The sequence below is a fragment of the Cimex lectularius genome, unplaced genomic scaffold (genome assembly GCF_000648675.2).
Source record: "Cimex lectularius strain Harlan isolate CLEC.00 unplaced genomic scaffold, Clec_2.1 scaffold28, whole genome shotgun sequence".
Lineage (NCBI taxonomy): Eukaryota > Metazoa > Arthropoda > Insecta > Hemiptera > Cimicidae > Cimex > Cimex lectularius.
The window spans coordinates 805,801-832,516 of NW_019392712.1; the positions used below are offsets into that span (position 1 = coordinate 805,801).

A 26,716-nucleotide genomic window follows, 5' to 3' on the forward strand; every position below is an offset into this window, starting at 1 on the left:
ATAGTATTGGGGAGGAGCTTTGGGCGCTCCGGCTCTCGTCCCTCCTCTTTTCTTTACTACTTGAGCCCAAGTTCCTTCGGCTGCCTCGTGATTGGCTGATGGTTGGACTTTTTCGGCTGTCTTACCTACCTCTTGGCTGGGGTTGGCTGTCCTTCTCGCTTTTGGGCGTGGTTTGGCGGCGTCCTTCTTTTTTAGTTCGTCACCGCACTTATTAAGTTCGCTGACTACACTCCTAATGGGAGAGAATCCTTTCGCCGGGGCGTGCCTTAATTCTTCGCCTATAATGTTTATAGCCGGCACAAGTGCTTCAACCACGACATCGGCCGTATTTCGGGCGTCACCAGTCCTGGCCTGTGCAGCAGCTAGCGCCGCACTTAGGCTGGCGTTTTGTATGCAGGGCTTGGCCAAGCATGCCGACCAGCTTGTCCATAGCCATCATTACAACCTTACTGGCCGGCTTTAAGACATTTATTGGTTGGCTCGATCAAATATTGGGCAAGTTGCCCTCTGACTTATATACTCCAGCAACCTCCATGTTGTCAATAGGGAAGGATGTTTGACTACCTTCGCAAATTCGCGAAGGGAGAAAAACATTGATGCAACTTGAGCTGGTAGGGACGTAGTCAACTGGCTTGTGAACTGGCATGTCCTGTATACGGACGTAACCAGTGACCACAGGCTTATTGTGTTTGAACTACGAGGGAACTCTGCAAACCCCGGAGAAACAACGCAAAAAAGTAGAGTTAGGATAGATTGGGAAAAATTCCGAACTTGCCTGGATATACCAGGTCGGACTCTCCAAGAGAACAACTAGATTTAGAAGACGGTAAATTAGAAAATCGGTTTAGGCAGGCTATAATAGTCTGAAATTAGACCGAGAGGTAGGAAAAATAGGAAACAGAAGTGGTGGACAAAGGAGCTAGAGAAAAAGAAGCTCGTCCATCGACTTAGGAAAATTAGTCAGCGTACTCGGGACGCTTTCGATGTTAGGGTATATAGAAATGCCGTTAACGCTTTTAAACAAGAAATCGTTGCGGCAAAAAGCAAGAGCTAAGCACGCAGAGAGGGGTTGCCCTCAAGGATCCGTTCTTGGCCCGTATTTATGGTTCCTCGTGTTCAACCAGTTGTTAGGGCATCTCAGATCAATAGGTTTCAGAGGTAGGGCCGGTCCGAGAATATATCTGGGTGTCTTGATTGGCGAAAGAATGAGCCTCAAAAGACACATAGAAACGGTTTGTAATAAAGTTGAAACCGTTTGGTCGAAAGTCAAAAGGCTTAGGACCCGATTGGGGTTTATGGGTTCAGAGAACTAATAACACTGTACAAGGCTCTCGTCGAGTCGGGATGGTGTTTCGCGGCCCCCTTCGTCTGGAAAAAAAAATGGAGGCGGTAAACAAACGTCGCCTGCTTTCGTGCCAGCGGAAAATTCTCATGTCCATACTGGGGGCATATAGTACGGTGTCCACAGTAGCCCTACCAGTGATAGCGGGGGTTTTGCCCGTGGATCTGAGGATCTTGAAGGCCAAACTTAGGCACGAGGTCAGAAGAGAGGGCAAAGTTAGGTTAGGGGTTAGGCTAATCGATGAAGACGAAACAGAAATTTTAGGGAATAGAGGAGTAGGGAATGAAATCGACCAATTCCTTCAAGACAAGTGGCAAAGGGTTTGGGAGACAAGCCCACACGGACGCCGTGTGAGGGATTTATTGCCAAGGTGAATTTTAAAAAACCGAACAATGAATGGATCCCGGAAGCTACCCAGTTGGTACCAGGGCACGGGCAGTGCAACGCGTACTTAAACCGTTTTTCATGATCGGACACTGACAGGTGCGAGTGCAGAGACATTGACACTATGGAACATAGGGTCTTCGCATGTGTGTTGGCCGATGGTGTCAGATTTCCGGTTAGGATTGAAATGTTTAGAAAAGGAATTGAGTGGAGCGAGGATCTCCACGTTTGGTTTAGAAACAAGGAGTATAGGGGCCATCTCGGAGATATTTGTAAAAGAACTCTGAGAGGGTATAGACGTAAAAGATAATTGCAACATTATTTAAATCTTATTCAAATATTAAAATTTAGTTAAACCTTACTGAAATTTAAATAGGTAGGGCAGGTCCGTGCAGGATGGCTATCGTGCAGGGGGGGGGTCGCGGATCGCGTGAATATGCAGAACTATTAGGGAGAGTTTTTTTTAGAATAGAATTATTATAGAATAGAATTATTAGGGCCAATTAGGTAGGACTAACAAACAAAAAAAAAATTGTGTCAATGGTGGTGGTAATCTGCTGAACAGAGCAGCAAAGGGACTGTTGTGTAGCTGCTGGACAGAGCAGCAAATGGTCTGTCTCAGGTGTGCTGCTGGACAGAGAAGCAAAAGGACTGTCTGGATGCGGCTTAATGGAGCAGGATCAGTGGAATCCACTGGAGGGTGTAAGGAGGGTATGGCGTAGGGGTTGACGATCCCATCGCCCGGAGCGAAACCGCTTTGCAATCAGTCGATAAAATACTAATTAATTATCTTTACAGGACCTTTACTCAATCCAGCAATCCTATCCCAACGCTTGGTTGCAAGCGGGCTTTCCAGGCAAAAACGATTGGTGTAGCCTAGAGTGCGTGGCAAACACTTTGAAGCACAAGTCGAGTGATGTTGTATATGGCCAAAGGATCATAAGAATTTAGATGATGAAATAGCTAGGTTAGAAAATAGATTCAAACAGGCTATAACAAAGTCAGAAGTTAAGCCGAAAATTAGGAAAAATAAGAAACAAAAATGATGGACAAAGGAGCTGGAGGGAAAAAAGAAGCTCGTCCATCGGCTTAGGAAGATTAGCCAGCGTACTCGGGACGCGTTTGATATTAGAGTATATAGGAATGCCGTTAACGCTTTTAGAAAGGAGCTGCTAAGCAACACGTCGGCTTCGTCATTACAAATATTGCGTCCGAGGACAGCCAAATATACCTAAACTCAACGATTTCCAACTGCCCTGGTGAACACTAGGCCGGTAGGGAGGCAAGACAAAGCGCGGTGCAGAGCTGGCTTCCAGAAGTCTAGCAACTTCTCCAAGTTCGGGCCCGTGCCGTTCCACGCTACCCTACCGGCCCAGTGTGCAGGGTTACATTCGTCTCAATGCATTTTTCTTGAGGTCAGTTTCGTGCTGTGCCACACTGCGGCACCTTAACCGAGTGGGTTAGGCTTCAGATTCTAGAATCGAAGTTATAATTGTAAATAATCTAGATTCTTTGTAAGCAGGTGAATGTAAAGCCTGTCATCATCTGAGAATGAAAATTCAAAATTATTGTAGTAAAAATATTTCTTTTTAAATTTAGTAGAAATGCTGAAGAAAGGTTTGACCCCATCCTCAAAAAAGGCTCAACATACGTACAATATGCAGAAGATAACAGCGAATAAGTTAATATTGTATTGTACTGAGCAAAAATCTAAATAAATATTTAAAGAAATGCTGCATATTAATTATGTTTTTTTATTAAGGTTTATCCATGTATGGCTATAAAATGTAAAACTGTAATCTTTGTCGGTTGTCCACATTTACACAATTTTATACCTTGACTACTTCTATAAACATTCACAGAATGTATGGTATCATTAAACTTACAGCTAACATGCAAATCCGAAATTACAAATGTATAAAAATGATTGGTATATCTCTGTTTTAAGTAAACTGATCAAGGGTCCTCTCTCAAAACACTTTGAATTACTGGCCATAAATCCATCTTACCAATGCTCATCAGTTGTTGTTCTGCTTCCGATGTCAAAGAAACCTCTATTCATGAGCTACGTTTGACCCAAGGTGGTACACGAACAGCCTAAATAAAATAATAATAATAATAAGTAAAAGTGCAATTCCAATCCTACAATACCAAATGGTACCGTAAAGAAACCATGATAAAGGGACAAAAATTATATTAAAAATTCCAAGTACATGCATAGTACACACAATGTTATCAGGTTTGTTCCATCACCAAACTGACGGGCACATGAGCAGTTGATTTTGGGCATTCCAACAAGCTTCAAATGAAAACCGTCAGTCGTTCCAAAACAACTTCAGGCTAACATATAACATTGGCCCTACCCTGTTAGATCAAGCAATGTTAACTCACTGATTCAAGTCTATGTCATCATTTTTCACAATCTAACACGACTGAAGAGTTAACAGGGTTAACACAAAGATCATGAATACCCAATTTTTCTGTATTTTAATTAACTCTAATCCTTTAAAACGAACAAAATATTGTTGTAAGATAATAAATGGACGATTGCCTAAGAAATAACTAAAAATATTAAGAGTGGCCATTTTTTTGGCGTCTCAGTGTAGTTATGTACCTTATTATAGATTGTGGCTACAAATGTCAAATAATAAAATAATTATTATAAATGTCAAATAATAGTAAAATACTCACTTGTGCTAATGTGTGAACAAGCATAGGATTCATTTGTCTGCCTTCATCGGATTCCTCTCCATCTGGAGCCTCTCTGTGACCTGGACACACACCCGGTGATCCAGGTGCAATCGGTTGCTCTTTGACTTCAAGTGTATCCTCTAATACTTCCAAACCCTGCTGCAAAGGATCATCATATTGAGGAATGTAAGGTTTAATATCAAAAACAGGAGTGCCATCAAGCATATCCACTCCGGAAAGAAATATAGTGGAATCTAAAATGGTTAATTACTTACATTAGTAAACAATTGCCAAACAAAATTATTAGTGGATTTATTATTATTATAACCTTCAATGAAGTCAATCTGAGCTAACGACAAACCAATTGGGCAAGGTCTGTGTGGTGATCTGGTTGCAAAAACCCGTTTTTTCACCATTCAGTCTTGGGGGTGCTACTTTACATGTACATGCTTTGTTTCATTTCTGTCATAGTAGAACAAAATACTGAAAATGTTAATCAATCATTAATTACAAATGTAATTAATAATTAAATCTTACATTTATATTGAATATTTTCAACTATTCATCCCAAATTAATGCAGGCAATTTTAATAGTAAGTGTTCTTAAAATGGAAGTTAAAACTTGTAATTATATAATTATATTTAATTCCAACACTTTAGACATTTTTCTTTTGCATTTAAATATTTATTTAGAATAAGAATTTTAAAAATCCTTTTATCCACTATAACCCATATAGATCTAATATGGAATCCCTATAAATTATAAACGTACCTCGCAATGTGCACTTTTTCGGGGGTGTCTGTGGCCACAACGGTTTAGGCATTGACACAGCTCTGATCACTGCAAGGTAAAGGTCCCAGATTTGAATCCAGTGGTCCTACATTCAAACCCGGTAAACTTACAAAAGGATTTAACACACTAGACGGAGGGCGACGGAAATTTCGGGACGAAAAATCTGCCCAACCCGAACAAGCCACATATACAGCGGAAATGAACAGAATGACTACAACCTACAGCCACTTCTGTTATACCCATGTCCATTATCAGTGTGGCGCACCCCTCTACTTTACCCTGTTTTGATCTGCTTAGACAGAACCCAGTGGAAAATTCCGTCTACAGATGCTGGTGCACCAACGGAGCTTGACAGAGACATTACGACGGAAATTTCCTTTCAGTCTGTCGATGGCTGTTTTGAATGTAAGCTTGTGCAGCAGAAATTGACATCACATTCCAAGAGTAAACTATGTTAAATGTAACAAATACTTGACCAAGATTAACATTTTGAATCAGTTAAGTGTACCAAGATTAACAATTTGAATCAGTTAAGTGTGACTATTGTTCTGCTACAAACACAATGGAACATATAATAAAGAGCTGTGCATGTAATGCAGATGGCTAGCATCGTGTGCCCATCTTTTTTAGGGTACTAGATGATGGCAATGGATTGTGGCTTATATTTACAGGAATAAACTCGATCGATTAATGCTTTTGGGGAGTTCGATGGAGTTTTGATCGTGGGTCTGAAAGCTGAATCCATTCAACTACCATGGTCCCCCAAATTAATATTCTTAAGGTTATAAATTATGGCACCAGATGTGCATATCTCTTGACAGGGTTGCTACCTAAAGGTTATTAAATGAAGAATGGCCTAGCATTAGATTATAGCATTTTTTCTAACCGTTACTGAAAATGTATATACATTAAATTTGCAAGAAATATGCGATTTCTAAACTGGTGATATATAAAGAGTAAAGTGTCAGTCTAATTGCTATACAGACAATGGGTTCTGTGAGAACATAGTTTTGAAATTCTTATTTGGATGTCTGATGTTTAGTCTGATCGCAGTCATAAAAGTTTAGCTGCCCCAACCTAAATTTAATTCTAATTGAGGTTTCAAAAAGTTGGTACCTTTAATGTTAATAAAGTTTAAATACATACCACATATGTGAAAAGCCATTAAGACCCTCAAGTGAATGTTCTGGATTAGTAAATATCTCTTTTGAAAGTGTGAGACTGGCACGACTGCTCGTACAAACTCCAGGTTGCCTCGGAACACCTTTCTTCTTAGGGAACATTGTTGACAATATGCCTATAGGCTTTAAATTAATCCCACTGTCCGCTTCGATTAACGGTGGTTGTTTACTAAGTGAACAAGTGTGGCATGTCCATGATCGTAACTTGTCATAAAGCACTTCCATTTCCCTTTCCTGGGAATGCTTCAATGAATTAATTTGGTTTCTACAACAAAACATACAATACAAACTATATTTAAATAAATTAATAAAAGTGGATTTGGGAACAATTCAAGGGCCAACAAGTCATTGAATAAGGGGAAACAATTCAAGGGCAAACAACAACCCTGCATGCTAGTTTAGTTAATCATTTACCTTATTATTGTATGTATTCAAGTAAAAAGGGTCATACATGGAAAAATGCAGTGTACAGTTACCTACAATACGTATCATATATATAAACTTGCCCTACACTTTTAACAAGGAGCTAGCAACTTCCACTTAACACTATCAGCTCGATGGGCACACTTGGAGCTTTGTAGTGCAAGCCTAAGAACCCGGCGGCCGCACAACCCTGGCCCTCTCTTTATTTTAATTTGGTCGTGGTGGGTCCGGGTTTTTATGAATTCCTTACAATTTCTATTCTTAGGTCTATTTGAGTGCCTACTTTCGACCTGTGTTCATAGTTTTCGGATCCACTCATCACACTAAAATAACCTTGGACTGCGACTACTTTGGACATATACTTTTCCAACTCGACGCATAGTATTTAAGCAATTCCCCCTTTTCAGCCTTCTTAGACAGGTTTTACATTAAGGCATAAATGATGTGATGCACAGGAAGTAATGCATAAACCTTAATATACCACTTTCCTGTTCATCTCCCTCTCAAACCCTTTCATCCTTCTGACTTGAAGTACCACATATACAAAACCTCTCAGTAGAAAATCCCCTGAGCATGATCTAATTACCTCCACTTACTTCGAAACCTACTTCAAAAGTCCATATTTTCTTAACCACAATATATAATGCCATTCTACAAACCACTCGCTATCCTCTGATAAGTTAATATTCTATCGTTATTCTTATTCTTAAAGATCACAAACATCCTTACCGGAAAGAGTCTGTCCGCCATCAACAAACAAAATGGCGTCAGCGAACACCGCCGGAGATAGGTTTAAATTATTAGAAAAGAATTGCTTGTTTGCTTGCACCAACGGGAAGGAATGATTCCCAGTTGAATCGGGGATAAATTAAATGGGGAATAATTAAATGAAGGAATAAATGAAAAAGGGAATAACTGAAGACTCACTGTTTTAGATGATTCCTGAAGCTTGGAAGATGAATGACGCTCTTGTAGGAAGATCGGAAGGCGATGAGATTTCGCTCGGCGATGAATAAGCCATGCACCGGCCTAACTTCAATAGATGCAAAGATGATGGATGACGCAACTCCTTTGGAATGTCAGTGAGAGATGATGAATAAGTCTTCCCAGGTGATGATGATGGTCGTAGAATGATAAAAGGAGGTGATAGAAAGGCAAAATATACGAGCGTGATCGGAAGAAAATGGAAATATTGAAGGAAAAGGACGATGGAAGTTTTGTGACCACGCGGTCCGGAGGTAGGAGCCGATGCGACATTGCATGGAATTGGGCGATGCGAAAGTCAAGCGGTACCATATTCGCGAGGCGATGAATGATTGATTCCAGGCGATTTTACGCGGTGATTAATTACTGACTATTGTGCAATACTTTGGGAGAGAAGCCACAAGGTGTTGTTGACGCATCGAGAGACGGCTAAAAAGAGAGCGACGGAATAAAAAAAAATCAGGGGGAGAGGGTTTCTGGTGAAATTGGAGGGAAGAGGGTTGGTAATGGCAAACAATGATGGAAAGGGGTTGAAGATAGGGGGTAAAATGTACACGTCACGATTCGGGCGTGTCGCGTTTAGCGAAACACTTTTTTTTAAAGAGATTAATCCCTATCCTTGATATTCATAAAATAATCCTCTCTCACTAATTCGGTTTCAGTACACATCATTCTATGATCTAACAAGGTCTCAGAGTTGTTGACACTGTTTCCTCTGTTCTAGAGAAAAAAAGAGTATTGTTTGGGTGCGTTCCTAGATGTAGCACAGGCATTTCATAGGGTACGGCACCGGAATATGCTTTATAAACTTATATGCTTCCTTCCCACTCCTCATTATCTTATCCTGAAATCCTACCCAACCTCTGCTTCAGAGTGAAGTGCAGCAATGCGTTCTCGCAAATCAGACCGATACAAGCCAGCATCCCACAAGGGAAAATTCTTGGTCCCATCCTTTATACCATCGATACTGTTGGCCTACCTGCACACCACAATATCATCAAAAACACCTACGCAGATGTTACCACAAATTTGTCCACTAGCTCGAATACTATCCAAGAACACCTTGAGCTTATTGAAGAATGGTGCAAAAAGTGGAGGACAAGACTGAATGAAAAATAACGTACTCTGTTCACATTGAAAAAAGTCTTGTCCTCCATTTTATATCAACAACAAAGAGATACTGACAATCACTCAAGTCAAATACTTAAGAAATATACTTAGACTGCAGACTGACAAGGAATCCCCAAACAAGACTTTAGAGACAACTTAACAGATAACTTGGACAACCATGAAGACTTCAAGGAACGAAATCCATCTTGATGTTCAATACTGAACTAACCTTATACAAGACTTTACTGCAACCACTTTGGACATATGGAGTGGAACTGTGGGGTTCTGCCAAACCATCATACAGCACACCCAATCCTTCTAATCAAAGCTCCTCAGACAAATTGTCAAAAGTCCTTAATATGTCACTACCTCACTATCCACAACAACCTCAACATTTCTTTTGTCAATGAACAAATCTGTTTTTGAATCCAAAAGTTTCACACCAACCACTCTCAATCCATCCTAACACTATTGCTCAGGCGCTCTATACACATTCCAGCCCCAAAACTCGAGACTTCCTTGCACCTCACTGAGTGCAAAGATTCTCATGGCATGTATCCTCCGGGTTACCACTGGCATTAGTGCTAGTACTGTTTTTTTTTTTTTTTTTGCCTTATCTATGCATATTAACCATGGTGACGAATTCTTGTATGTGTGTTCATATTTGGGGGGGGGGGGTTATCGTGAAAAAAGGGCTAGAGGCGACAGTGGGAATCGAACCCACGACCGCGGCGTCTATGTGCCGAGAGTCTCTCACGCTAACCACTCGGATACTGCGGTCCCCTGCTAGTACTGTTAATGGGTGAAAAAATGTATTGTGATCAGATTTGTAACATGTACAAATACATACATATATATGTGTGTGTGTGTGTGTGTGTGTGTATTTTTTTAAATTTAAATGTTTGCTTTTATTTCACTGAAGGTGTTCAGAGGTTTTTTAAATTTTTTATTGAATGTAAATTGTTGATTAAATTTGTTTACAAGTACCGGAAATGTTCATTTATTTCACCATTAAAAAAAAAAACTACAGACTTGTTTTATGACCAGATATAATTATGTATAGAACATGAAACCAAAAAAATAAAGTTAAGGAAAATAAAAATAAAATAACCACAAATTCTTAACAAATAATTACATGAAATTTTAAACTGACCTTAAATTATTAATTTCGCTCCTGGCCACCTTGAGCTCTTTGAACAATTTCTCCATCTGGACATCCATCGTTTCTCCCTTAGCTGGCAAAGCCATTGTTACAATTTTCAAATGTTATACGACATCAAATGGTCAATTTCTCAGCAGCCAGAAAGAGACCGGCAACAATATATCTACAGAAGAACAATTAAAATTTAATAAACATTTATTACAGATTATACAAGTTAAATAATTTCTTTTGATGAATCCATATTTAAAAAACTTTTATTCAAAGAAATGATAAATTATTACTGATATAAATTCACTAATTTATAATCTAGGAATCTAAATCAAATTTCTTTGATATGCTCTCGGGAAAAGCTAACTTAAGACTGTTAAGTTGGTTAATCTTTGGAGTAGGAGAGAGTGCTGATGAGAATTCTAGGACCAACACCTGCATCCTAGCACTGTCATCACCTTATTTATTTAATAATATAATTAGACTTTAATATAACTCCTCCCATCAAAAGAGACAGCTTCCCTGGAAGCTCGTGATATTGAAAAATAACAATTATAAAAAATTGAACAACTTAGAGATTTACATTGGTGACTTATCCCAAGTTAAAGTATTATTTTACATTTGCAATGAATTAGTAACTGTGAACTAGGAAGGCTAACATGCTTTTCTTCTATCTACTCAAAATCATGGGTGGGGGCACAAGACCAACTCCGACTTCCACACAGTACCCCTGTAAACACCTTGGTCTTTCAGGCACCTTACAAGAAAGAGTCAGCTCATGTAACAAAGCCTGCTTCAAAATTCAAAAAGAAAAGGCCAAGGTTGTTTGAGACAAGCCCGCTCAAAAGGATACAAGGCCAACAGCAGGTAGAGCGAATAGAGGAAGATATCCCATATAGGGGCACTCCATCTGTTTCAGCCCAATAACAAAAGGCCAGGAAGGAAAAAGGGTATTCCAGGTCAACCTCTAGAATGCAAAGGCCACATTGGTCACACTGTGCAGGAGGTTTGCAGAGAGGGCCTGGACATCACCCTGGTTCAAGAACCTTGGGTACACGTGACTGTGAGAGGAATAAAACCCCAACAGGCGCAGATAATATACCAGAGGACATCAACAAGACCCTGGGCATGTATAGTGTGCAATACAAGAATTAGATGTGCATTAATACTGGAACTAAGTTCCAGCGACTTTGTTCCAGCAATCCTAACAGCAAAGACTGCGGGCAGAAAAAGAAGATGACTAATCTGCTCGGCCTACTTCCAAAGAGAGGAACTGTGCCCACCCAAGTTACTGGATAACATTGTGAGGTACTCCAGGGAACAAAACATGAAACTAGTCATGCGATATGATGCAAATGTCCACTAAATTACATGGGGAAAGTACTGACATCAACAACCGAGGTGAAGGGTTTGCTAACATTGCTAACATAACCACAGAACCCACCTTCATCACCAGATGTAGGCAAGAAGTCTTAGACCCGACAATTACTTCCCAAGGGGCTGATGAAAACATCTTAAACTGAAATGTATCCAGGGAGCCATCAAACTCTGACCAGAGGCACATCTGATTTGATTTGAACATTCCCTCCCACAGGGAAACAACATGTAAGAACCCCAAGCACACCAATTGGATAAGGTACGAAAGAACCCTTCAACTATCCTTACAGGGGGGTAAACAAGGAATTTAAAGTCAAGGAGGGTCTAGAAATTTCTATGTAGGAAGTAACCAATGTCATACTAAGCTCCTACACCGAAAACTACATGGAAAAAATAAGGGTAAATAAACATAAAACAGTCTGGTAGAACAAACACCTAGAGCGATTGAAAGCTCGAGTAAGGACTTTATTCCACCGAGCCAAGGCCCATAATGAGTGGGATACATACAGAAATGCCTTGACACACAACAAAATGAATTTATACAATGCAAAAAAAATTTTTTATATTCAAAGTATTTGAACTCACTCAAAGTGTTACGCAGAAAACAAACACTTTGAGTGAGTACAAATACTTTGAATATAATTTTTTTTTCCATTGCATAAATTCATTTTGTTCCACTCTTACATGTATTTGTTAAATTTAAATAATGTTTGTAAATCCTAGGCCCTGAAGATGATCTCAATAAAGATTGAAACGTTGGCATGATAAAGAATATGTTTTTCTAAAACCTACGTCACACCAGACCACATCTCACAATCTCTGAATAATCATAAGAAATGAGAATATTGATTGGGGAATCTTGTTGGAAGTCTACTTTGTGGTTGAAAGCGAGGTTTCCTTGAAGGATAATTGTCCGGCTCCTGAAAAGTTTACAAGAACTGAAAATCATTTGTGAGGATATTTCATGCCTCTGTGAAATTACTTGGGTACCTAGCCTGTATAAGCAAGTCTAAGGCTGGTTCACACAGTGGTGATCGGTATGAGAGATGCATATGCATTAAAAGTGTGCAATACAAAAAGTATCCAGGTGACTCTCCTCCATTGCTTCTCCTTTCCCAAGCGGTTAAGACCTAGATGTTTGATTTTGTCATATTTTTATAAATGCCAAGATAGAAGCTGTGGCTCTGTGGTTTAACTAGACAAAAATCAAGTGAAAGTAGAGTAATGCGGGTTCACCCAAATTTTTCCTCGCATTTTGTTTTTTAACTTTATCTGCATAATCATGGTCAATGTTGTTCCAAAGCATGAGATATGTTTGAAATAATGAAATTCATTTGCCATTATCAAAAATGTCACTTCTATCCATTTTTTAAGTTTCAAAGAAGGCATACGAAAACAAAAGTCGTACAGAGTGATATGCTCAATACAGTATGAACTGTGTGAATGACACCATGCTACGCAATGTCCCATCAGTCGCCTTCATACAGAAAAAGTATCAAGCGACCGAACATCCCAAGCGACTAAAAATCGGTATCTATTACCGGTCGCCTGCCAGTCTCCCCATCTGAATGACTATAACTGTCCCTACGTTACATCGGTCTCCTCAATACAAATCACCTCCGTGTGAACCAATCCTAAGGGTTTTTCAGACCTCTTAGTAAGACACGGAGTGCGACACCACTCGCGCAACCAATTAAAGTGTTGGCTTGAAGTGGTTTTTAAAATATGTTATTTCTAAGTTTACAAATAACTCGCAGATATAACTCATATGGTTTTTTATTTTGTTGATAGTCTTAGAGATTTCAATCTGGAGAGTGTACACGTCCCTTTTGTCAGCGTACGCTCAGTAGTGTTTAAATCTGCCCTACTACTACTATTTTCAATCAGTTGAGCTGCAGAACTTTTTATCTTAATTTTTTGAAACAAGAAAGCAGGTATACATTTTGGAAGTTATTTGAGTGGTTAGTAACTACAAATGTGTTAACTAGTTTTTCCAATGTCTGTGAATCATATTAGAACAGTTGGGTCTCCCTTGAATTCCGGGACCATGTCCATTTATTCTCTTTTAAATTCTGGGAGAGCCATTTTTGGAAATTTGTTAACTTAATTAGGGATTAATAAAAAATTTTGTTTTTAAGATTGTTAATATTACAAATTTAAATGAGATAGTTTTGTTGTCTTACATGAAAACGAGGGCTCCCTATGACCATATTCGCTGGTTCCCAGGGTCTCGGAAGTTCTATGTCATTGTCAGGGAGTAAAGTTCATATGCGCCGATTCTTGATTGCCCGATTGTCGATTAACCGTTGAAACGGAAAGCTCTCGATATTAGTTCAATAACTTTCGACAAAGTCCAGTCCGACTGCGACAGTTTAATTTCTTTGGACGAATCCGTTTTTAAAAACTTTTATTCAAAGAAATTATAAATAATTACTGATATACATTCAGTTACTTATAATCTAGGAATTAAATTTCTCTGATATGCCCTCTGGAAAATTTAACTTAAGACTGGTTCAGTCGGTTAATTAAAAATAATTACAAAACTTTGGAGTGGGAGAGAGTGCCGATGACAATTCTAGGACCAACACGTGCATCCTAGTATTTGTGATCACCTTATTTATTTAATAAAATAATTATACTTGCATATAACTTACATTTATAAAGTAACGTTGTAAAGCACGAAATTCATATTGAACTCGCAACGGACACTGGACAAAAAACTGCAGTGTAACGTATTCTATAAAATACCAGTATTCCAGATCCAGTACTAAGTTACTAAAATACTAACTACTAACTGGAAGGGATCTCTGGAAGGTAATCGGTAGCAACTTGCAAGAACAAACGGCAGTCGACTATTTTAAATCGATCTTTTCGACTTTTGAATCTTCTTCGCGGTCACTGGAGGCCAGTCTCCATTTATTCCATTGCGGCCTAAAAGATAAATTGCGAAATCGACCAAAAACAACCAAAGGTAGTTTAGCACTTTACAAAGTTGTTTATTTCTTTAGGCACCAATATCGCCTTTCAGAAGGATCTGTACAGTTTCTAGGCTAAATGTTTGCTGTATGCAGTCATATAAACTGCTCAAAAATGTATTGGGATATTACCAATTTTGCATTATTTACTTTCCCTAGCACTTTAATTTTATTTTTATTATAAATTGTATTAAGGAAAATTTAATTAAGGTATTTTGAAAAATAACAATAAAAGGTTTTATAATTCCATAATTTTTTAAAACAATATGTCTAATGTTTTCCATTAACTAAAACCAATGTGCACCTGTTAGGCATACTGTCAATAAGGTTGTCACTAATGTCATAAGGAATTTCTCTTTGTAGATTTTGCTACGCTGCCCTCAGTTGTTGCAGATGGTGATCGAAAAGCCTTCTCTGCAATGCATCCGCATGTGCTCAATGAGATTGAGGTCTGGGGAAATGGGGAAAGGGAAGATGGGAAATTCCCGGATTTTCTAAACATTGATGAACAACTCTTCATCCATGAGGTCTGGTATTGTCATCCAGAAATCGAAAATCCCTGCCAATGAGATCCCTGGTTTGACGAATGTATTCCTCGATAATTTCTGGTCTATCTCACCATTAACTTTGTCTTGCAATGCATAGGGCACATTGCGAGCTTTTAGAAATTTTTGTGGTGCATCAGGAACTAACTCCAACTTTGACATGACAGTCAGCAGGTCTTTTTTGTGTTTTGCCCACATTATTTGAGATGGTAATTAAGTGGGTAATGGCCAGTATAAAGGCCTAGTATTTTCCTTAATTCTTGCCTACTGAGAGAGAAGTAAATTTTTCCTGTTTGAGATGCTGAGGAACTCACTAGGTGAATTCATACAGTAAGTTGTTCTGGTCCAAAGGGTGTGATGGCTGCTCCTGCTTTTGCTAGTTTGTCAGCATATTCATTGCTTTCAATCCTCTCATATCTGGACACTCACATCAGAGTTGCCTGATTACATTTTCCCAGGGGGTGGAGATGTTAGGCATAGCTTTCAGTTGAAGGTGGAGAAGTCTACAGCTTCCAGTGCTGCTTGGCTGAGAATCTTATATTTTTATAATTTAATCCATTTTAAAGTATTTCTTAGATAGTCTAAATAGTCCTATATCCTCCACAAAATAGAACAGGAGGCCCAACAACTCGCTGCTGTCACCCTGCAATTAAGTGGAACACATTGGCCAACCTTTTTCTACATGGTAGACACATACATGTGCCAAAATGTAATTTTCCGTGTGTTCATCTTGCATGTTCTCTTTACTGCCTTTGGCAGAGACATTGCCATCAGAGTTACCTTATTTTGTTTACCCTGGAGTTGGAAATGCGTTAAATATTTCCAGACCAGCTTTGCGTTGAAGGTCAATTGTAAAACCTTCAGTGCTGCTTGGCTGTGTGAAACTATTTGCTATTCTCCTATTTCCAGTTGTTACTAATAGTTTATGTATTTTATAACATATTTTTGGTTAGACTAGGCAAAATAAACACTTTATAACAAAAGAAATGAATATCAGTAGGAATAGGCATAAAAATTTGAAAACATTAAAAAGATGATTGGTTCATAAATCTGAGAATTTGGTTGAATTTGCTTATTATAGATTTAACATTATTCTTAAAATCCAAATTATTGTTGAAAAGAACTCCAAGATCTTTTACAGAATGACACCTATCAATGCCAAATCCAAATAATTTTGTAGTCATAAACCAGACAAATTGTAGAATGTAATGAGTTTACATTTTCTTTGTGTTGAGGAACTTTTTATTATTTTGACACCAGTTTTCAATGTTTCAATAGATCCCTTTCTCCCATTCTGGTGTACAAGGTATTTTGATTAGAAATTTTTTCTCCAAACTGAAATTAGGTATCATGGCATCATTAGGTATCCCCAAAGTTCTGTCTAGCTGAAGCTCCCTCTTTAGTTCCTCCTTGTTATGTGAGCCTGTCCCTGGGCTAGCCTATGAATAGTGACTCCTGCCTATAGAGATGTGTAATGGTGGTAGATTCAGAAGGACTTCCAGGGCAGCTGTGGGAGTTGTTCTCATTGCCCCAGTGATGCTCAGATGCACCAGTTTCTTTACTGAGTATTTGAACTGCCCTTAGCTGTAATGTCTTAGTCCACCAAACCATAGACAAACATGGGTCTAACAACTGCTGTGTATAACCATAGGAATATCTTTGGATTTAGTCCTCAGCTTTTCCCACAAGGGCGTTTGCATCTGCCAATGGCAATCTTTGCTCTTTGTGTGATTTTGTTTAGTTGTTGATACCATGAAAGTCTCTGGTCAAAAAAACTCCCAGATATTTTGCCTCTTTAGAGAAAGGAATTTCAACTCCATTTAGCATAAGGAGCTTAAGCCCTCCTAGTGTCAATTTCTTGGTAAAGGGAACAACAATGGTTTTGTTAGGGTTTATAGAAAGCCCTTCCTTTTTACACCATCTGTATGTTATATTGAGTGTGTTTGTGCCCTCTCTATAATGACTTCAGCAAAGCGTCCATTCATGACTACCATCAGATCAACTGCATATCCTAGGCAATTAAAGCCTTCGTCAGATCGCCTTTTCGGGAGATCATCAACCAATGCTGACCACAGTAATGGAGACAGAATGCCACCCTGAGGGCAGCCTCTGGTTGTTGTCGCCCTTATTGTAGTGTCAACCAGGGTAAATAAAATTATTCTCTTCCTTAGACTTTCTTTCATCCATTGACATATGGAGTTTGAGTTCACTCCTCTCAAACTTTAACCTTATCCTTAACATGGACACGCAACTGAGGGAAAGCTGATCTCTCCGAAGTTCGAGAGGCAAGACCCCAACTCATATCACAGACTAGCCAAGGGGCTGGTCCTAAACGCTCCTGAGATCGCTTTGAGGCCTTGATAGTAAATCTATCGAGCTTTCTCAGGCGTGCTGTGTGTGCCGAGGAGTAAACCATACATCCATAGATCTCCTATCAAAGCAGCGAGCCAAACATTTTCAACAAAAAAAAAATTAACTAACGGTCACTAAACACCACACATTTCTACACGAGAAGAATGAAGAACATTGGATTCTATGAACAGATTTCAACTACATATGGACACCAAGCAAGGAGTATTCTGAAAGACATCGCCAGCAATGAAAAGAAACTTGTATCGGCTATCAGTCAGAGAACTTTATGTTTTTCTAAAACCTACATCACACCAGACCGCATCTCACGATCTCCAAATAATCATTATATTTTTAGTTTGCATTTTATAAGAGTTATTTTTTACTGTATTTTTAGTTTGTATGACTTATTACAAGTTGGTCATTGCTGGTAATTACATAAATAAACAATAAATTATCATACGAGAATGATAATTTATGTCAAGGTGAATATGTCCTAAATGATTCATGGCTTTTAATATAATAAAAAAAAGAGTATTTAGCAATCAAAGTAAGGAATTGGATGAAAGTTTATGTTTTATTCATAAAGATGTTGAAAACAGATTATTTACATTTTAAAATGACTAATTGTGTCTTTTTTTTTTTGGTTTGCTAAGCCTAAACAGAGCAACAACAGATGCATTAAAAACTTATGTCTTGTTAATTTTACTTTTTTTAATTCATTCAGTTTTAATCATATATTAGAAAATGTATAAACATCTTGTATTTGAAAAATTATTTATATGTTTGTAAATGTATTTTTACCAGTAATTACATTTAAATATCAAACGGGAATTAGGTTGGGTTCACAAGGGCATAGGGTGGAATGGTCATGACTCATGGTGCAAGTGGAAATTAATGATCGATATATTTCTATTCAATGTAATTGACTTCAATTGGAATTCGAACGTTTTAACAAAAAAGAAAAAGATATATTTATTTAAAATCGTTATAACTAGCGTCACGAACCCACGACCCCGGATGGGTAGTAATCAGTGAAATCACCAGGCGACTAGGTCAGCCGTCAGATTTTGTAATCACGTGGTCGACTGGCACGGCTCGACTTTCCCGTTTTACCTTGGATTCGATTTGATTTCTGAACTGTCTATTTAGCCTAGTTTCACTACGATATCCGTCGGAATCAGTCGAAAATGAGCTGCTTGGACCAATTGAAGAAGATGACCACGGTCGTCGCCGACACCGGCGATTTTGAATGTAAACCGCTTGACAAAATGCCAAATTTCTCACTTCTAATGCATGTGCTTCCCTTATCTAACCGAATGATAAATTATAAAATACAAAAACTAAATGTACAGGTTTTTAAGAATGCATGCAAATGCGCAGATGTACTTACTTTACTGCGAAACATCTAAGCAGGCGAACACCGAAAGTGCTAGCATGTCTCATCTGTAGTACTTAACAGTCTGGAAAGTACCGAAGTATCTGCTTCAAAAGGCATTGGCTACTAAGCCAAGAAAAGTTCTGTTTACTCCTTCCAGTTTTATAATTATTACACATTCACTAAAAAAAATCTTGGAACACATTCAGTAAAAAGAAGGAAACCTTTGAAATTAAAATAATCAAGGGCTACATAGATTAACAACATAATGTCTTGCAATTTTAAACTTTAATCAGCAACAAAAACTGTATAAGATGTAATAGTATTAAAGATCAAGTTTCAAGCAAAAAATTCTGAATGTGTTACTTTTCATTTATTTATTTACTGATACTTTCCAAATTTTATGTCCATAATCTGTAGGTCCACCCCTATTTTTTATTACTGCTAATAAACGATTTTTCATTGATAGAACTAGTTTTTTGTCACATCTGGGAATATATTAGTCCCCTTCTGTAAAATCTCTTCTCTCAGATGGGTTTTTGTTTTGAATCAGTTTTTATTTTCTAATCTGCCTTCCAATATGATCCCACAAGTGCTTGATAGGATTTAAATTGGGCATTTGGGGTGGTGTCCAGAGCTGCCTAGGTGCATGATATAGTAGTCATTCTTGAGTTTTCTGAGCCTTGTGCTTGGGAAGCCTGTGTAGGGTCTGTAACACTTGGTTTGCATGCAGTTTGTGCTTGTTTTTTGATACCATGTAAAGATAATATTCTATCTTATTATGTGCCCTTTAGCCATGAAAGCATACAGTCCTACAGATGCCACTACAAATCCATCTCTAATCCTCGCTGCTGCTAAAAATTCCGAATATCATAAATTGATTAAAAAAGCTGCAGAATATGGTGTTGCACATGGAAAGTGAGTTCTCTCTGATAAACTATTATGTTTTTTCATACTTTAAAATGATGGAATTGTTTTTAGGAATCTCGATGAACAAGTGGAAGCCGCAATGGACCAATTGGTTGTTCTGTTTGGAACAGAAATACTTAAAATCATTCCAGGGCGGGTCTCAACTGAAGTTGATGCTAGGTGAAATTTGTATAATTATAATAAATAAGCTATTGTCTAATAATTCATAACTGATCATTCATATATTCATGCATTCAAAGTCATACACAGGGGCGTCAGTCCAACAACAGTTAGGGCATTCACAGCGCTCATCAATGTAAGTTAGAGGTCCCGGGTTCGAATGCAGGTCCGCTGGATTCGAACCCAATGTACTTACAAAAGGGCATTCATATAACCTTGTAGTTGCCCTCGTTAAAAAATCATACACAATGTTTTATTATTATGTGTAAATACAATTAAAATTTTGTTTGGAAAAGATCTAATTTTTAATATTGTGTGGTTATAAATTTTTAACATGTTTAGCACCAAAATATAATAACTTTAATACTAATAATTATAATTATTTGCAATAGTATGATTATACATAATTTTGTTTCTGTTTGGTTTAGATTGTCTTTCAACAAGGAAGCCAGTATTGAAAAAGCTAAGAAATTGATCAAACTCTACGAAGAGCATGGCATTTCAAAGGAAAGAGTACTGATCAAGTTGGCTTCTACTTGGGAGGGAATTGAAGCTGCAAAGTAATGGGGTGATGTTAATCATAGTAGAAATAGCGCTAGAAATAATGTATTGTGTTTTAGGTTTCTCGAACAAGAGCTTGGGATACACTGTAATCTTACATTGCTGTTTTCTTTCTGTCAAGCAGTGGCTTGTGCTGAGGCAAAAGTTACCTTAATTTCACCATTCGTTGGAAGAATATTGGACTGGTTTGTTTTGTTTGTTTATTTTGCTTGTTATTTCAATATGCTTTAATGGAATTATTACTGATTATTTAGATAAAACAAAACACACATTTGTACAGGGAATTATTAATTTTATTTTAATAGTAAAAATATGTGTAATAATTGAATTGTTACAAACAAATTGTTTTTCAGAGCAGTAAAAACATTGCAAGAGTATGGCACAAATGTTGCTGAAACGTCACAAGAATAAAAGATTGAGGCATCGAATTTCCAAAAGCAGACACTTTTAATAACCAGAAATTCCTCATGAGTGCACAATTTTATTTTCCCCAGGATTACTCCATTTAATTTACTAAGAAAAATACTTCTTATAATGTTGCACTACGTTTATAAATTTTTCAATGAAAAAGTCCCTTATAACCGAACAGTAGACAGATGATTCTTATGCGTTAAGCCCAGTTTACGTGCTGCATGTCATCATACATTTAGGCCCTACTCACAAGGTATACTCATATCTCTTCTCCAACTACTTGGCAACCAGGAGACTGGGCAACTCGAGTAGCAAGTATTGTCAAATTGCTTGTGGTTTGAATAGAAAATCAGTTGTATATTGCCTGTTGGCATAGTGAGCTTCATCGTATCCCCCCCCCATGTATGATGTCTAGTTTTTCTAGTAGTATATCATAATGCAGTATTGTTATTAGAGACCAAGAAATTGATAAAGTTGTAGGTACATCCTTACATAGAAAAGAATATAAATTGTAGGTTATTTGTTGGTTGAGAAGAACGGCAGAAAGTTTCAACTTGTAGTTTTGTAATATAGGAAATTTCTCCTCTCCTGCCACAAATTTTAAAATGAACGATTATTTATTCAATTGCACATGCCGATGGTGTAAAAGAAGTGAGATACTGGAAGACTTGGAGACAGACATATCGGGTCTGTTAGTATCCAAGTGGCGGTGACTCTGAGTTGCCATTACTGAAGTACTGTCAGAGTGACACTATCTAATTATGAATGATGGGTCTCTTGGTTGCTGAGTAACTCAGTCGCTCAGAGACTTGAGCATTCCTATGTAGGCAGGACCTTATAGTAAAGTGGACATAATAACATAAAATCGTTTGCCTTATCGGATCACAATGAAATCTAAGATTGGATTGAAAATTTTAACCACAGGGATTCGATTTCTGAAAATTGGTCTGTCATGACAACATGAGAACAGCTGCAAGTTTATCAGTCTGTCTTTTTAGTTTTATTAAGTATACAATTCCAGTAATAAACTGTACGAATTGGAGTCCTTTCTTAAATAATTTTTCTAGTCATAGGTTTTATTCCAAAGCTCACGAAGTAATCTGATATGAGAGAATTGTCATTGCCCCACTATTTCTCTTTTTAAAAGCCATTCTATGCACCACCTTCATCTGTCTTTTCTCTGAGTTTCTGTGAAGGTGATTGCAGATCAAAAAATGGCTTCCTCCATTTTTGAGTACAGGGTTTGCAGTGAATATTTCTTAAGTTCAGGTTTGCTCTTGGATGTAAAGTTTGTTGTCTCTTTTATGTGACCAACAAGACATAGCTTGTAAACCTGCTTTTACTTGAAAACAGTCATGTTTCAGGAATCCTCACACCCTGCACAACCCTCTTGAACATCTTTTGCACTTTTCATTCAGTTAGTTCTTAAGCTTGATTTCCACTGCACGAAACTCACTCGCACAACTGTTTCGTGAAACTTGTCACGTGCTGTGGATACCAAGCCGGAGGACGTTTCAGGGTGAGCTGACCGGCTGTCAGTATTTTAGTGCACATCAAAGTGATTCACGTTGTTTGCTTTGCTCCATGTAAATGCACTTGTCTCGAGTATGAGAATGAACAAGGAGGTGTGCATTTGACTTACGTGAATGTATCACACCAATTTTTGTGGGATGCTAAACTCATCAGATAAGAACAAGAGAGAGGACGCGAAGGAAATAAGCATCAAAATGGGACAAGCTGTTTCTTGGTACGCATAAAGCGCAAATGAAAACTCAAATGGGGTTCACGATAAAATAATTCTTTCATCCACCAACGGCGTATTCTTCGTTTGGTTTTCTTTTAAATGTAAAGTATTGCCATGATGCAGCAGTTTGTGTAGTTATAAACAGCATGCTTGTCTCGCACAACTGATGGCTCAGCTTGTTTCACCTCATGGAAATGGTTAACCTGAGGTGACATTTTGCGAGACAGTTGTGTGAGTGAATTTCGTGCAGCAGAAAACCAACTTGAAATTGTGACAAACTGACATTCAGAGATCAGTCGGCTTAGATAAAAAAGTCCATGGGAAAGAGAAAATTACTGTCCATATACATTTGTTCAAATTCAGTTCAATTTTTACTTTCACTTAATGCATCTAATAACGTTTCTATGTATGGACCTTCTAATAAGTGGACATAATCCCATTCCTGAGTAGTGTCTGCTTATGAGAAGTTCAACTCGCCTTCCATTTAGGCTCTTAATTGTGGGAAAAAATAGCTACACCAAAAAGATTACATTTTTATCCAAATATTATATTTATTACATACTTAATTGTCTTTTAGGTATCTTAAAAAAACTGGAAAATCAGGTTACTCTGGGGATGAAGATCCAGGTGTCATCTCCGTTACAAAGATCTTCAATTACTATAAAAAATTTGGGTACAAAACTCAAGTAATGGGTGCTTCATTCAGAAATACAGGTATTTTTTTATTATTATTGTGTGTGTGTGTGCGCGCGCGCGTGCGTGCGTGTGTGTGTGTGTGTGTGTGTGTGTGTGTGTGTGTGTTTTGGTTTTTTCAAATTTCTACTTTCTTTATAAAGAAAGAATCTGAACTCTGGGTTACATTACGAAACTCCATTCTTGGGTTCCCCAAGAATTGGGAACAAAGAATACTTGTTGCGTTTCACATCTGAATAGGAATAAATCAGAAGGGTTCCTATTTGATCACTGGGGATGAGAAGACATTTATAAAAGTGTTAAACCCTGTAGGACTGTTTGCAATAAGAATGAAACATCAACTTCAAGACTATGTTTGCACCCTCATAAGGTCCTACTATCTGTTTGGTGGGATTTTCGAGGAATAATTTATTAAGAACTGTTACCAAGCAATCAAACCCAGCAGAGGTATACTGTACCCCGCTAGAGCATCTTGGGTCATTGTTGAAGGAAAAACGTCCATCCGTGGTGAATAGATGCAACATCGTGTTTCACCATGATACAAGGCTCAGAATAAAATCGCTCAGTTAGGCTGGCAACAGTTTAGAGGTTGGTATAGAGGAATATCCAAACTGTGGTCCACGGCGAACTTCGAGAAAAAATAATTACAAAAATAAACGGAGAATGAATAAATAAAATTAAAAAACTAAAACAATGGTACTGAAAATGAAAGTTTATATTTTGCAGCAGCAGTCATTATTTTCTCCACAGACATGTTTAAGCTATCAAACAAATGCCAGCCTCTGTTAAAGAAGTTGTGGATGAGTCTGTTCAAATTATTAAGTTGCAGCCATTTAAGTCAAGACATTTTATAATAGTACATGTTGATGAGGGAAGCCCTTCATCATTCTCAGCTTCACCATAGAGAAGTTAGGAAGCTGTCTTGTGCGAAAGAACTTTCATGATTGCAGGAATTACGTTCTGAATCCTTATCTCTGTTTATGTCATGATCACAATGTTAAAATTGGCCAATGTTTTCAATGATGAGAAATGGGCATGTTTTCATTAAAATGAACGAGATGAGTCTTTCTTTGTAAGGGAAGAGTAACAAATTTCGATGCCTATGACAAAACCTTCAAACAAACATCCAGTTTTGGGTTCATTCTGTTGAGAAGGAAGATGTGTAGTCTTTTCCTGTGTTCAATTTTTTTAAAAGAAAACAAACTGAAGCTTGCGATGAAATATGTTAACATCTTCGAAGTTGGGCGATATCATTTGTGCACTACTTTCCAACAGCTTGAGATACAATGCTGCAAGACCATGAACGAGTGGTCAAACCATTTTCAGTTTCGACAAAGCCAACTAGTCTATCTTCAACTGAATATGAATGCTTGATAGACTTTACTTCAGACTCCACCTTGAAATCTATTTCGAGTTTGATAATTACCCCCATTTTTTATTCTGCTTAGAAAACAAAAAATTTCAACTGCTCATTGAAAAAGCAAGACGGTTCTTCCATTTGTCACAACTTATCTACCCTAATCAGGACTTTCTATTTATAAAGCCATCAAAACTAAATAACGAAGGTATCTGGATGCTGAACCCGTCTCCATCGATCAAAACTTAAGCTCAGCATATCCAAAATTGTGCAGACTAAACAACCTCGCTCTAATTTATTAATCATTAATGTTCAAATTATTACTTTTGAAATTGGCTCATTTTACATAACTATTGATTTCGTTCTGTCCAATTTGATTTTTGTGTTTTGGATTTTTATATAAAGTTGAGTATGTCAATCAAGTGTTGGTTTTCATAGTGATATCCCCCTCCATTATCTAATTAGGAATGGACTGGCTAATTTTTAAAATTTTAATTTACTATTTACTGTAAGTATACTACAGTAAGTATACTGTAAGTACTTGAATACTTGAATGAAAGGGGTCCGCCCTGGATTTTGTTTTGAGAAAGGAGTCCGCTGGCTAAAAAGTTTAGGAAGCCCTGCTCTATACTCTCCAGACCTTGCCCCTTCCTATTTTTGTTTGTTCCACTCCCCAGACAACTGCTTAAAAGTTTTAAGTATTTAAATTAAGATGTTCTGTAAATCAGACATACAGATTTATTCTCATCTAGCAATAAAAGTTTGACATTTTTCTGAAAATCCAAAAAACATGCACAAACGCAATATCTTCTATAATTATTTTTAATGTGTGGTGTTTAGTGACGGTTAGTTAATGATTATTTGGAGATTGTGAAATGCGGTCTGGTGTGACATAGGTTATAGAAAAACATATTCTTATTCGTGCCAATGTTTCGATCTTTATTGAGATCATCTTCAGGGCCTGGGCAAGCTGCGACTGAGTTTACACGTGTCTGTTCTGTAATTGACGTATCAGCCATAAACTCAGTTGCAGCTACGCTATTATCATTACTCAAATTCAGTATCAATAAAATACATATATCATCATCACATCACACAAAACATATAATATAACATATAAAAGAATCATTACATTCCACGCATCAAGCATTTTTACATAGTCTAATTCTTCAACAATTTGGCTTTCCTTTCCCTAATCCCTGTCTATATAATTCGGAAAGGATAATCAGGCCGAACCATTACCCATCTTTTCCCATTGTCGGCTTCTTTCACCTCAAAGAAGCCGACTCCTCATATAAAAATGTGTTTCATCCCTACTTCCTTCTGTACCCCTTCAAAATCCAATGTATACAGACATAAAACTTCAATATCTCACTGGCACTCTCAACACGACACAATAATGACACATCTACACAGAAAACAAACACTTTGCGTCAGTACAAATACTTTGATTAAATCTAAAATTTGTAGCATTGTGTAAATTCATTTTTTCCACATCCTACATGTATCTGTATAATTTAAACAATGTTTATAAATCCCAGGCCCTGAAGATGATCTCAATAAAGATTGAAACGTTGGTACGATAAAGAAAATGTTATTCTAAAACCTACGCCACACCAGACCGCATCTCATGATCTCCGAATAATCATTATTTTTAATCCTGTCTGTACATTTTTGCAAATGAGTGTAATAACAGTGGTTATATTTTTCCCCAGATGAAATTAAGGAATTGGCTGGTTGCGATCTATTGACCATCAGTCCAGCTCTTTTAGAACAATTGGGAAAGCAAAATGAAAAACTCACAGTTAAATTGGATGCTTCGAAAGGTTTTCCTCATTTTGATCCATCATTCAGTAATAAATTTTCTGACAAAATACCTTAACATTGCACAATTGTTTTCTAGTTTCTACATTCCACGTTGATAAAGTTGTGCTGGATGAACCGACATTCCGTTGGATGCTGAATGAAGATGAAATGGCCACTGACAAACTATCTGAAGGCATACGAAAATTTGCTGCAGATGCTGCAAAGCTCCAAGAAATAATGACTGAAGCTGTTAAACAATGTTAATTCGTGTAACCTTTTGATATATTAAATTATATTTTTGTATGCAAATTGTCTAAATTGTAATGTATAGTTTCTATAGAAGGGGCACAGGATGAAATAAAAAATAAATGTA

At 37.6% G+C, this 26,716-nt stretch overlaps 2 protein-coding genes across 2 annotated transcripts; one reads left to right on the forward strand and one right to left on the reverse strand.

Annotated features, from left to right (window-relative positions):
• Positions 1 to 3,502: 3,502 nt before the first annotated feature.
• LOC106669213 (tRNA (adenine(37)-N6)-methyltransferase) lies at positions 3,503 to 14,255 on the reverse strand. The gene is given in 8 exon segments (XM_024226383.1): positions 3,503 to 3,823; positions 4,418 to 4,671; positions 4,746 to 4,816; positions 4,818 to 4,857; positions 4,860 to 4,900; positions 6,357 to 6,656; positions 10,062 to 10,233; positions 14,090 to 14,255. Coding segments are annotated over 7 exon segments (840 nt in total). The 5' UTR covers positions 10,157 to 10,233; positions 14,090 to 14,255; the 3' UTR covers positions 3,503 to 3,784.
• Positions 14,256 to 18,293: 4,038 nt separating this feature from the next.
• LOC106669215 (probable transaldolase) lies at positions 18,294 to 26,716 on the forward strand. The gene is made up of 8 exons (XM_014398532.2): positions 18,294 to 18,558; positions 19,477 to 19,600; positions 19,664 to 19,771; positions 20,200 to 20,331; positions 20,392 to 20,517; positions 23,065 to 23,201; positions 26,253 to 26,363; positions 26,441 to 26,716. The coding sequence occupies exons 1-8, from the start codon at positions 18,495 to 18,497 to the stop codon at positions 26,605 to 26,607; spliced, it is 969 nt and encodes a 322-aa protein (XP_014254018.1). The 5' UTR covers positions 18,294 to 18,494; the 3' UTR covers positions 26,608 to 26,716.